Source organism: Pan troglodytes, chromosome 8 (assembly GCF_028858775.2).
Source record: "Pan troglodytes isolate AG18354 chromosome 8, NHGRI_mPanTro3-v2.0_pri, whole genome shotgun sequence".
Lineage (NCBI taxonomy): Eukaryota > Metazoa > Chordata > Mammalia > Primates > Hominidae > Pan > Pan troglodytes.
Window position 1 is genome coordinate 84,569,281 of NC_072406.2, and position 13,655 is coordinate 84,582,935.

General features: G+C 47.1%; 1 protein-coding gene across 3 annotated transcripts in view; it reads right to left on the reverse strand.

Moving 5' to 3' along the window:
* Positions 1-11,607: 11,607 nt before the first annotated feature.
* MICU1 (mitochondrial calcium uptake 1) overlaps positions 11,608-13,655 on the reverse strand; it is a 258,934-nt gene continuing 256,886 nt past the window's right edge. For all 3 annotated transcript variants that reach the window (XM_009458672.5, XM_054659695.2, XM_016918531.4), the window contains one exon: positions 11,608-12,624. In XM_009458672.5, coding sequence (XP_009456947.1) covers positions 12,464-12,624 — 161 coding nt within the window. In that variant the 3' untranslated portion in view covers positions 11,608-12,463. The remainder of the gene's footprint in view (positions 12,625-13,655) is intronic.

Consider the following 13,655-nt stretch of genomic DNA (forward strand, 5'->3'; position numbering starts at 1 on the left):
ATTCTACTACAGGCTGGGCGCAGTGGCTCACGCCTGTAATCCTAGCACTTTGAGAGGCCGAGGCGGGCGGATCACTTGAGGTCAGGAGTTCGAGACCAGCCTGACCAACATGGAGAAACCCCGTCTCTACTAAAAATACAAAATTAGCCGGGCATGGTGGCACATGCCTGTAATCCCAACTACTCGGGAGGCTGAGGCGGGAGAATCGCTTGAACCTGGGAGGTGGAGGTTGCGGTGAGCCAAGATCACACCATTGCACTCCAGCCTGGGCAACAAGAGTGAAACGCCATCTAAAAAAAAGAAGAAAAAAAAAAAGATTCTACTACAGAGTGTAATCCAGTTCTATCATTATCCCGTTCTTCGAGGGCTATCACTCCAGTGAAAGCAATCTTGTGAAGGTTGCCAGTGACCTCCACGTTGCGGAATCCCCTAGTCATCTGTCAGCCCTTACATTGCTTGGCCTTTCAGGCAGGATTTGGTAAGAGGCTACTACAGTAATCCGGATGAGAGTCAGGAAGCTACTATTATAATACAGGTGAAAATTAATGGTAACTTGGATAAGGGTGATGGCGGAGGTGGTGAGTAGTAGTAAAATTCTGGATATATTTTGAAGACAGAATGACGCAATGGATGTGGGCTGTGAGAGAAAGAGGATTCAAGGATGATTCCAATGTTTTTGGCTTGATAACTGGAAGAAGAGAATTTCTATTTACTAAAACAAGGAAATGGAAAAGACTACAAAAGCAGTTTGGTGGGGGAATATTAAGTGTTTGATTCAGTTTGTGATGCTTTTTAGAATCAAGCAGAGATATAGACTAGGATGTTGTACATACGTAGGGTTTAGGCAAAAAGGACCTGGAAATATAACTTTGGGGCCAGGCACAGTGGCTCACTCCTATAATCCCAACATTTTGGGAGGCCAGGGGTGGGAGGATCACTTGAGGCAAGGAGTTTGAGACCAGCCTGGGCAACAGAGTGAGATCCCATCACTACAAAAAAATAAAAAATTAGCTGGGTGTGGTAGTGCACGCCTGTAGTCCCAGCTACTCAGGAGGCTGAGGTGGGAGGATCACTTGAGCACGGGAGGTCAAGGCTGCAGTGAGCTGTGATATATATATATATATATATATATATATATATATATATATATATGCACCAAGGAAGTGAGTGTAGATGGAGAAGAGCAGAAGTCTGATTACTGAGCCTCACAAAATCCCAACATTTAAAGATCTGGAAGAGGAAGAAAATCCAGTAAAGGAGAATGTGAAGAAGCAGGTTGTAAGGAAATGAGTAGGTCAGGTGTGGTGGCTCATGCCTGTAATCCCAGCACTTGGGGAGGCTGAGGTGGGAGGCTCGCTTTAGCCCAGGAGTTCAAGACCAGCCTGGGCAACATAATGAGACCGCCCCCCGCCACAGTCTCTACAAAAAGTTTTTTTAGAAAAAGAGGGAGGGAGGGGGGGGTCAAACGTCATATCCTGTGGAGAGGCCAAGCAATGTGAGGCCTGAGAAATGACCAATGGATTTGGCAGTGTAGAGGGCAGTGTTGACTTTGACAAAATTGCTTTTATCTATTTCATTTTATTTTTTTGAGACAGGGTCTCACTCTGTTACCCAGACTGGAGTGCAGTGGCACAGTTATGGCTCACTGCAGCCTCAACTTTCTGGGCTCAAGCAATCCTCCCACCTCAGCCTCCTGAATAGCTGGGACTACAGGAGTGCTCCACCACACCTGGCTAGTTTTTTTTTTTAAGTTTTTTTTTTAGAGATGGGGTCTCACTGTGTTGCCTAGGCTGGTCTCAAACTTCTGGGCTCAAGTGATCCTCTCACCTCAACCTCCCAAAGTGCTGGGATTACAGGTGTGAGCCACTGTGCCTGACCATAAAATGGCTTTTAGTGTGTGGTAGGGGTGAAAACCCAACGGGAATGGATTCAAGAGAGTAAAGGTGGCTGGGCGCAGTGGCTCACACCTGTAATCTCAGCACTTTGGGAGGGTGAGGTGGGTGGATCACCTGAGGTCAGGAGTTCAAGACCAGCCTGGCCAACATGGTGAAACCCTATCTCTACTAAAAAAAATTACAAAAATTAGCCAGGTGTGGTGGCATGCACCTGTACTCCCAGCTACCCAGGAGGATTATGAGCCTGGGAGGTCGAGGCTGCAGGGAGCCATGGTTGCCCCACTACACTCTAGCCTGGGCACAGAGTCAGACCCTGCCTCAATAAATAAATACACACATAAGAAAGAAGCAAGGCCATGGCCTCCTCAGCTATACACGCTCCTTGGAAAATTCTTTCACATCCAACCTTCCTTTCCATTCCCATTTTTCCCTTTCCAATGCAAACCCTTACGACTCCATGCTGGCCTGGTACAGACCCTCCTTGATAAGACAGTCCTACACTTGGAGAAATTTAAGTTCTCTACAAATTGATAGGTCCCTAATGTGTCCATGGATAAATGCTGGGATCCTTTTCAAACAGCCTCTCTGAGGTTTGTTGACCTCGCACAACAATTTCCATCTTCCTGTCTCCTGCTAAGAATCATGAAGTATCCTCTTCCATTTCCTATCATGAGGCCTGTCTTCTCCTGCTGACTACAAGATACAGTCATGTGTCACTTAATGACAGGGATATGTTCTGAGAAAAGTGTTGTTAGGTGATTTTATCACTGTGCGATCATAGAGTCCTTATACAAACCTAAGATGGTATAGTCTGCTACACACCTAGGGTTTAAGGTATGACCTGTTGCTTCTAGGTTACAAACCTGTACAGAACATTACCATACCGAATACAATGGGAAGTATTTGTGTATCTAAACATAGAAAAGGTAATGCATTGTGCTATGACCTTATGATGGCTATGAATGTCACTAGGCAATAGGACTTTTTCAGCTCCATTATAATCTTAAGGGATCATTGTCATATATGCTGTCTGTAGTTGGCCAAAATGTTATGATATGGTGCATGACTCTACTTCACACTGTGAAGAAGGCAATCAAGTAGAAAAGAATTCTGTCATTTTCTTGTGTTAGGGAACTGGATTGTGACTGGCCAACTACTGACGGGTGAGCCCTTCTCTTTTCCTACAATTCATATAAAATGACAAAGTCCTATTTAAATTGTGGGTCAGTGCTTTGGCTTGATTGGCAGAGTCCAGATCAGTAATGATGTGGAGAAGCGGGCTGCTTGTGGTAGGGGCCCTTTATGCCTTATTTTTGTATTCTTCTCCTTGCCCCCCTCTGCTGCTCATCTTGGTCCCTAAGCTGTTTCTTTCTTTTTCTTTTTTTTTTTTTGAGACGAAGTCTTGCTCCATCGCCCAGGCTGGAGCGCAGTGGCGCGATCTCGGCTCACTGCAACCTCTGCCTCCCAGGTTCAAGCAATTCTCCTGTCTCAGCCTCCTGAGTAGCTGGGACTACAGCCACATGCCACCAAGCCTGGCTAATTTTTGTATTTTTAGTAGAGATGGGGTTTCACCTTGTTGGTCAGGCTGGTCTGGAACTCCTGACCTCAGGTGATCTGCCCGCCTCGGCCTCCCAAAGTGTTGGGATTACAAGCATAAGCCACCGTGCCCGGCCACTGTTTCCTTTTGCTTTTTTTTTTTTTTTTTTTTTTTTTTGAGATGGAGTCTCACTCTGTTGCCCAGACTGAAGTGCAGTGGCATGATCTCAGCTCACTGCAACCTCTGCCTCCCAGGTTCAAGCGATTCTCATGCCTCAGCCTCCTGAGTAGCTCAGATTATAGGCATGCATCTCCATGCCTGGATAATTTTTGTATTTTCACAAAATACAAAAAGTAGAGATTAACAAAATGCAAAAAGTAGGGGTTTTACCATGTTGGCCAGGCTGGTCTCGAACTCCTAACTTCCAGTAATATGCCCAGCTCAGCCTCCCAAAGTGCTGGGATTATAGGTGTGAGCCGCCACACAGGGCCTCCCTAAACTGTTTGTTTTCAGAAAGGCTGTGCTGTTTCAGAAGGGATTATGAACTGACCCTGAAGGCTGGTCTAAGGAGCCCCTGCCTTTCTTACAAATCTGAGTCACACTGGATGTCTTGTTTTTGGTCCTGAGGCTAATTTGACTTTTTATTGGTCCCTCTCAGTCCAAAGGCCAGGAAAGAGAGACACCCCGCCCTGCTCAGGTCATGTTAAACATTATAGTCCCTGGTCTTGGAGCTGGTATGCTAGGGATGACTTAAAATTACACTCTCTCCTTGATGATCCTTGAAATCAAGATGTCATGATTTTGATCTAAGGGAAAAAACTGGAAACATCCATTCTGACTAGCTGGGATCATTGTATCTGTGGGTGGATGAGGCTTAAAAAGAGAGACAAAGCCTGGGCGCTGTGGCTTATGCTTGTAATCTTAGCACGTTGGGAGGCAAAGGTGGGCAAATCACTTGAGATCAGGAGTTCAAGACCACCCTGGCCAACATGGTGAAACACTGTCTCTACTAAAAATACAAAAATTAGCTGGGCATGGTGGCTCAACCCTGTAATCCCAGCTACTTGAGAGACTGAGGCACGAGAATTGCTTGAACCTGGGAGGCAGAGGTTGCATTGAGCCGAGGTGGCACCACTGCTTTCAAGCCTCGGCAACAAATGGAAGAGACAGTCTCCAAAACAAAACAAAACAAAACAAAAAACCAAAACTTTTCATTGCCACCTTCACAGATATCCAGAAGTCACTGGAAAAAGGAATCTACCAATGAATCTCAGCATCTCCTCATTTTGCTCCTAGACCTAAAACCACCTTTGTATTGGGTGACCACCAGCCTCTAGATTTCTCTCCTCTGGGGATACCAAGAATTCACAATCTGCCTTTAACATGCTTGTATTTCCCATTGTACCTTCCCCATCTTTACTGAGCCAATGCTTCACCTCACTCGTATCTATATGCCTGTTGGCTTTAATTCTTTCCTATCTGTCCAAATCTAATTTATTCTTTAGGGCTTGGCTTAAACCCTATCTCCTCTGTGTGAGAGAGAATTTAATGGTCATATGTCTACATGGAAAGCCAGGCACTGTGCAGAGATTTAGGGATTCAGAGATGCACCATGAATAAGGACAGAACCTGCCATCAGGGAGCTCACAGTCTAGTAAGGGAAACAGATTGGAAAGAATGACAGGGTACTATGGTAAGGACAATGGGACTGTGTAAACTCCAGCAGCTCAGAAGACAGAGTTATCAGTTATGTGTATAGCACTGGGAAGGTTTCCTGTGGGAGATGACATCTGAGCCAGGGTCTGAGGCTGAGAAAGGGGCTTCTTCAGGAACTCCCCCTGCTTTGAACTCCCATAGCACTTATTAAGCCCAGACCCTCCATGGACTCCCACTTTCACTGCCTTTGCTTGCAAGTTTATTTACATTCTGTCTCCAGCTAAACCAATTTGGAGATCTTGCCCCTGTGTTCCCCATGGTCTGAGCACAGGGCCTGATACCTAATAGAGGCTCATACATATTTGTTAAATGAATAGAATAAGTTAATCCCACAGACAGGTTTTTCTCTCCTCACATATTTTATCCAGAGCTTCCCTGAGCAAGTCAGGGGGCTAGATTCCTTCCTAAGGCTTCAGGAAGAATGGCCAAGTCGTGGAATATGCCCCACTTCATGGCCTTTGCTCTTTTACTCCCTGGCTCCCCAGTGTCTCTTTCTGCCTCCAAATGTGACCCTGCAAGGCCTCTTTATAAAAAAAAAAAAAAAAAACTCCAGGCTCCAAAATCTCTCCCTCAATAAACTACCCTTTTGACTAAGCTATGGTATATAATGGAATACCATGCAGCTGTGGGGATGGCTGAGAATGAGACCTCAACGTAGACACCTTTTTTTTTGAGACAGGGTCTCATTCTGTTGTCCACACTGGAGTGCAGTAGCACAATCAAGGCTCACTAAAGCCTCAACCTCCCCAGGCTCAAGCGATCCTCCCACCTCAGACTCCCAAGTAGCTGGGATCACAGGCACATGCTACCATGCCCAGTTATTTTTTCGTATTTTTAGTAGAGATGGGGTTTTGTCATGTTGCCCAGGCTGGTCTTGAATTTGTGAGCTCAAGCGATCCTTCCTCCTTGATCTCCTGAAATGCTGGGATAACAGACATGAGCCTCCGCACTCAGTGGATGATTCTGGAATCAAATACCGGTGGATTCCCAATATTTGATTCTGGAACTATGTGGATGTTTACCTGTTTAAAAACTGTATTAAAAACTGTAAACAAACAAACAACCAAGCTAAACCTCACATTGAAGATGATGAAAATAATTCACCCAAGACTGAATAACTGATAGGTAATTGGATTTTCACTTTGAGCTTCAATAAATTATTTGTTGAATGAACATGTGAATATTCCCCCACTGCACCTCTGGACCCCCACTTTAGTCCCTTGCTCTCTCCTCCTCCCTGGAGAAGAAGCCTTCTACACCTAGGGAGAGCCAGAGGCTGGACACTGGAGAGATAAGGGCACAGGCCAACCACAGCCCTCTGTACTGACCCTGGTCTGTCTCCTGGATATCCCATCAAGTACAGGCTTTTTGGTTAAAGTCCTTGCACTTTGATGATTTCTATTTCCAGTTTCCCTTGGGGGAAGAGATGGAGCTGGTATTAATATTTTACAGTTGGGAAAATGATCTGGATATTTCATGTGTTCATGGTCAGTTGACCTTGAAATTGAAGGAACCCAGGTTTTGGGGTTTCTTTTTGAGATGGAGTCTCGCTCTGTCACCCAGGCTGGAGTGCAGTGGCGCGATCTCGGCTCACTGCAATCTCCGCCTTCCGAGTTCAAGCAATTCTTCTGTCTCACCCTCCCAAGTAGCTGGGATTACAGGCTCCCGCCACCACGCCTGGCTAATTTTTGTATTTTTAGTAGAGACGGGGTTTCGCTATGTTGGCCAGGCTGGTTTTGAACTCCTGACCTCAGGTGATCCGCCCGCCTTAGCCTCCCAAAGTGCTGGGATTACAGACATGAGCCACCAAACCTAGCCGCTTTCAGCATTTTAAAACTGATTATAAATCTCCAGCCTGGATCACATGCCAACCTGGATGCAGGCAAAGCCATCATTTTAAAAATCAAAGCTCATTATGTCATTTTCCTGCTTAAAGCCCTTCGGTGGCTTCTAATTATCATTAAGATTAAAGTCCAAACTCCTCACTGGGGATTATAGGGCCCTACAGAATCTGATTCTTTTTTTTTTTTTTCTCCCTCATATAAAGCCATCTGGGTTTGGTACTTTTTGTTGTAAGTAGATTTCTAACTACTGATTCAATTTATTAAGTCTGTTTAGATTTTGTTGCCTTGTGTTTTTTTGGTAAATTATATTTTCTAGGAAACAATCAATTTCAAATTTATTGGTATAAAGTTCATAGTATTATTACTTTTTTTTTTTTTTGAGATGGAGTCTCACTCTGTCGCCAGGCTGGAGTGCAGTGGCACAATCTTGGCTCACTGCAACCTCTGCCTCCCAGGTTCAAGCAATTCTCCTGCCTCAGCCTCCTGAGTAGCTGAGCCTACAGGCGTATGCCACCATACCTGGCTAATTTTTAGTACAGACGGGGTTTCACCATGTTGGCCAGGATGGTCTCGATCTCTTGACCTTGTGATCTGCCCGCCTCAGCCTCCCAAAGTGCTGGGATTACAGGCGTGAGCCACCGCGCCCGTCCACTTTTTTAAATAAACAAAACCAAGCCACTTCCTCTGCAAGCCTGCCTTGAACTCCCAAGTCTGCATTAGATGGCCTTTGAGACAGGGTCTTGCTCTGTCACCCTGGCTGGTGTGCAGTGGTGCAATCTTGGCTCACTGCAGCCTCAACCTCCTTGGCTCAAGCAATCTTCCTGCCTTAGCCTCCTGAGTAGGTGGGACTACAGGCGTGTGCCACCATACCTGGCTAATTTTTTTGTTGTTGTTGTTTAGAGACAGGGGTCTCACTGTGTTGCCCAGGCTGGTCTTGAATTCCTGACCTCAGGTGATCTGCCTGCCTTGGCCTCCCAAAGTGCTGGGGTTATAGGTGTGAGCCACTGCGCCTGGCTCCTGCTCTTCTAAGTGTTCTTGTAGCAGCCTGTACTTAACTTTATGGCTTATTTTCTGTTTTCCTCACTAGAATGCAAACTCCTTGAAAACCTTGCTTAGTGCTTGGGTCCATGGTAGGCGATCAGTAGAGTTGTAGAATGAAGAGAGTGAATTATACCTTCTTAATTCCTAGGAAGAATTCCCATTCTTAGGACACAGAGAACAAACAATACATCATGGGCATAAATAGCTCTTTTCCTTTGCGCAATTACATTCAGATCCCTAGTATCACTCTTTTTTTCTTTTTTTGAGATTGCTCTGTCGCCAGGCTGGAATGCAGTGGCGTGATCTCGGTTCACTGCAACCTCCACCTCCCGGGTTCAAGCAATTCTCCTGACTCAGCCTCCCGAGTAGCTGGGATTACAGGCATGTGCCACCATGCCCGGCAAATTTTTGTTGTATTTTTAGTAGAGTTTAGTAGAGTCTGTGCTAATCTGTGCTAGCCAGGATGGTCCCGATCTCCTGACCTTGTGATTTGCCCACCTCGGCCTCCCAATAGTGTCACTCTTTATGGTTATGATCCATCTCTGGCCGTTCATTCCACTCCACTCCATGCGACTCAGGTCCCTGGGAAGGCCTATTTTCTGGAGTAGGGCTGGGTCTAGGCTGGAATCGCGCAGCCTCCCCTTCTCTGGCTCTGGGCCAATGAGCCCTTGCACGGAGCCTTCTTGCCAGCAGGTGGCACTTGAAGCCTGAAAGCTAAACCAGACCCTGTCTCCTCCTCCTTCCTGTTCCGTTTCTTGAGAGAGCACATAACCCTGCTTGGGCTGTGCTAAGGCTTGCAGTCGGATGCCCTCGCCACGGGGCTTGACTCCTGGCTCCCAAGCTGCCGTGCCTGCTTCCTTGCCTGGATGCAGTCATTGCCTGGACCTCTCCTTTGCCTTAAGAGTCCAACAGGGTTATAGAGCATATGCTCTAGCCAGAACTAAAACTAGGTGGGGCACTTAAAGATTGTGTACGCACATTCTTTGTTTTTGAGACAGGGTCTCACTCTGTCGCCCAAGCTGGAGTGCAGTGGTGTGATTTCAGCTCACTGCAACTTCTGCCTCCAGGTTCAAGTGATCCTCCCACCTCAGCCGCTGGGACTACAGGTGTGTGCCACCACACTCGGCCAATTTTTATAATCTTTAGTAGAGATGGGGTTTTGCTGTGTCGCCTCAAACTCCTGGGCTCAAGCGATCCTCCCACCTCGGCCTCCTATAGTGCTGGGATTACAGATGTGAGCCACCATGCTGGATGAGCTGAGTCTTGGAGGAGGGGAGGCTTATTCTATCTAGGTTAGAAGAAACAATCTGAATAAAAACCGAAGCAGAAATCAACCCTGTGTGTTCCCATATGCTCCCCAGCTCATCAAAAACTCTGCCTACTAAAATCGTCTCAGGCTGCTCACATGTCACCTTGCCTGAGGACTTTTTCCTTGGGGGACCTTGGTCTCTTCTGGGTCTTAGCTTGTACCTCTCACCTGCACATTTAACCTATTGTGCCAAAGTGTGGCTGTCATGTCTTCTTGAGCACCTGGACCACCCTCTGCTTCCTCAGGCACTCCTAGGAGCTGGTGGAGTTCATTTGGAATTCCATGTACCTGTAATAGGTACCCTTGACCCTGGGTTTCAAGATGTTGCATGTGAGGTCCTGACCCTCTCCTGCCATGCTCCAGCTTTCAGCTTTAGCGAACCCAGGCCAATCAGCAGATCTCTTGTAGGGAAATGAATGTCCCACAAAGGCCGTGAATGAGACTCCTCTTTCAGGCTGGAGAAAGGAGGGTCAAAGGAAAGAGTGATTTTAGGATTCTGGGACAAATTTAAGAAAAGCTCACATTTTGCTTATGCCCCAGGCCTGGAGCAATGAGAAGAGCAAAGCCTTTGCTTTGATACCAGGGACACCCCAAAAGGGGAAAGGTGGCAGACAGATAAGATAGGAGAGTGGCCAACTCCTTTGAGAGATAATCTAATATCCCAGAAAGGATGTTAAAAGTGAGGTTGTGGCCTGGTGTGGTGGCTCACACGTGTAATCCCAGCACTTTGGGAGGCCAAGGTGGGTGGAACACTTGAGGTCAGGAGTTTTGAGACCAGCTTGGCCAACATGGTGAAACCCTATCTCTCCTAAAAATACAAAAGTTAGCCGGGTGTGGTGGTGCACACCTGTAATCCTAGCTACTCAGGAGGCCGAGGCAGGAGAATCACTTGAATTTAGGAGGCAGAGGTTGCAGTGAGTGAGTCAAGATCGTGCCTTGGTAACAGAGTGAGCAAGACTCTGTCTCAAAAAAAAAAAAAAAAAAAAAAAAAGGAGGTTCTTAAACTGCTCTGTAAATGCTGGCGTTAGTACCTTCCCAGTGGAGCCACAGGTGCAGAGCCAGGCCTCTGTTCTTCTCTGGCTGACAAGCACTCCCTACTAACACATTCAGGGCAGCCGCCTCACAGGAAGGGCCGAGTTTTCGGTATGGTGGTTCTATGATGTTGGCCATGCCAAGGAGACATGCCAGGAAGCATTACCTGGAGGTTCTGGGGGCTGCAGGCATTTTGGAGGAAAGCTGAAGCAGAGGCTTTGGGACCTGGAAGAAACCTCAAGGCTCCTTTAGCCCATCCCTAGCTGTCATTTTATAGATGAGGAAACAGGTGGGAAATGACTTGCTCAAGACCACACTGAGTTAGTGGCAAAATTGGGTCCACCATACAACACTGGTTGTTATGGTTCTTTTTTTTTTTTTTTTTTTTTTTTTGAGGCAGAGTCTCGCTCTGTCGCCAGGCTGGAGTGCAATGGCGCGATCTCGGCTCACTGCAACCTCCGCCTCCCAGGTCCAAGTGATTCTCCTGCCTCAGCCTCCTGAGTAGCTGGGATTACAGGCACATGCCACCATGCCTGGCTTTTTAGTAGAGACAGGGTTTTACCATGTTGGTCAGGCTGGTCTTAAACTCCTGACCTCATGATCTGCCAGCCTCAGCCTCCCTAAGTGCTGGGATTACAGGCATGAGCCACTGTGCCAGGCCGGTTTTTATGGTTCTTAAAACTTAGGTCCTTATGGTGAAATGCATAGGGTAACGTGGCAAAACTCGTCTCTGCAAAAAATACAAAAATTAGCCAGGTGTGGTCGCGTGTACCTATAGTCCCAGCTGCTCAGGAGGCCGAGGTGGGAGGATGGCTTGAGCCTGGGAGGCAGAGGTTGTGGTGAGCCAGGATTGCGCCACTGCATTCCAGCCTGGGTTGCAGAGCGAGACCCTGTCTCAAAACAAAAGCAAAAACAAAAAACCCCACACAACTTAGGTCCACCATACTAGATGATTCCTCACATACTCCCCATCTTAGTTTTTTACTGTGGGGCATGAATAAGCAAGGACTGTGTACCTTGGCCCAGAATGAAATGCTAACCAAACTGTGCGGGGACAATGCCACCACTAACCTCCAAAAGCCCTCACTTTTTGTCTGTGCCTAAAGCTGCTCTTCATCAGAAAGAACCAGACTCTGGTAGAAAGAAAACAGGTCTGCTTCCAGCAAGATCTCAAATCCAGTGGGGACATAAAATGAAAAGGGCCTAGAGGACCCTAAAATAAAGGAGACAGGGAACTTTGGGGATGTTTATTGCAAATGGTTATAATTTAAGTGATATTTTACAATTGTTTAAGACAGAGGGCAAACAGGCTCTGAGCCAGGCCTCAGCTTTAGAGGCCCATCCTGGAGAGGAAATGGCACTTACAGGGAACATGAGCTCAATCACTATTGCTCACTAAGCACAGGGTCACACTGGAGTCATCTTAGGGAGGCTGCGAGGAAGAAAAGGGAGTGCACAGAGCCATGAAGCAACTACTTTAAATTCTGAATCTTGCTGTGTTCCCACTGAGCATGCTGCCTTCCTAGAGCAGGCCTTGGAGCCATCCCAGGGACTAACACAGATCCTTCCTGGGGCGCAGGCTTCTCACACTAGCGTAGGGTGCCTAGGTCATCCTCATCATTGTTTATCATCACAGACTTCTTTCTGCCTGCCAGATATCTTCCCTACTTGTGGCTTTAAAACACCAGCAGGAGGGAAGTCAAGGAATGTTCTTGTTAGTATAAATCCATAGCAAAAACGATTTGAGAACTGGATGCTTCCCAGGGTTGGCAGGTGTGTGGATGGTTCCCTGAATTCTTTATCCACAGGATGCTTGAATGGGTGGTGCTGTTGAGGCTGACAAATGTCTGAGCTTTACAGACTTGTTCATGTTTTTGAGAACCTATGGGGATACTCATTGGGCAGAATCAGAGCCCAGCAGAACACGGGGACGGGGAAGGGTAAAGAGGGGAAACCCACAGAGTCCTGAGGTCATCCCGGGAGGAAGGGAGACTACTTCCAGAAGCAGCAGCACAAAGGGCTCTGCCGAGACTCTGCGGAGGGGGTCCAGGGTACTGGGGGTGGAGGGGTCCCCTCTTGCAGTGTGGGGTTACTGTTTGGGTAAAGTGAAGTCCCAGGCAGTTTCCTGTGCACATTTCCACATGGCCTGCATGAGGCGAGTGAAACCCATGTCTTTGGGCTTTTCCAGGCCTCTCATCAGCCGTTGCTTCATGATGGAAACAAATTCCTTATTGCTCAGTTCGCCATTGCCTAGAGGAAGAGGCAAAAACAACAGGGATAAGTGTTGGCCTTGGAACAACACCACTGATATAATTCCATTGTCCACACAAAGTGGATTTCAAAGCCCAGACATTCTCCACAGCCAAACTCAATTCTCTTATCCTAGAATTCATTAGTTTATTCCTTCCTTGATATTTCCAACTGCAACTCAGTGACAGTTCAGTGTAGTGTGACAAAAGTTGAATGAAAATACAGTATATGCCAGGTCTTGTGCCAGGTGTTTAGAACAAGGAGATAAATGAGCTTTGTGCTTTGTCCCTAGAAATACTTCCAGGTTGTAGGAGAGACAAATTATTATACCACAGTGTGGGGTAAATGGAGGATGCTATGGGGGGCACAGAGGAAGAATCTCCCACCCTGGCTGAGGGTAATGCAAATACAGATAGTAAAGGCTTCCTGGAAGTGACTCCTGAGTAGAATCTCACAGGATTAGCAGCAATTGGCCAAGTTAGGGGGAGATGAGGGAGGCATTCCAGGGAGGAGAAGCAGCATAAGCATGAGTACAGGCAGGATACAGCGTGGCTGCCAGGGAACTGCAAGTAGGCAGTTAGGTATTGCTGGACACTAAAGAAGCAGGTGCATGGGAAGTAAACTAAGGAGGAAGGCAGGGAGCTGAGTGTGGTGGCTTGTGCTTGATTTCCTAGCTACTTGGGAGGCTGAGGCAGGAGGATCTCTTGAGGTCAAGAGTTTAAGACCAGCCTAGACAATATAGCGAGACCCTGTCTCTAAAAATTTTTTTCAAATTAACTGGGCATGGTGGTGGACACCTGTAGTCCCAGCTACTTGGGAGGCTAAGGCAGGAAGATCGCTTGATTACCACCCGGTGATTGCGGCAATCACCAGGAGCTCAAGGCTGCAGTGTGCTATGATGACCACTGCACTGCAGCCTGGGTGACACAGTGAGACCATGTCTCTTGGAAAAAAAAAAAAAGAGGTGGGCAGGAGACAGGTCCCCCCAGGGTCTGTATTGCTCCTAAAGGTCTGGCACTTTCTCTTCCAGG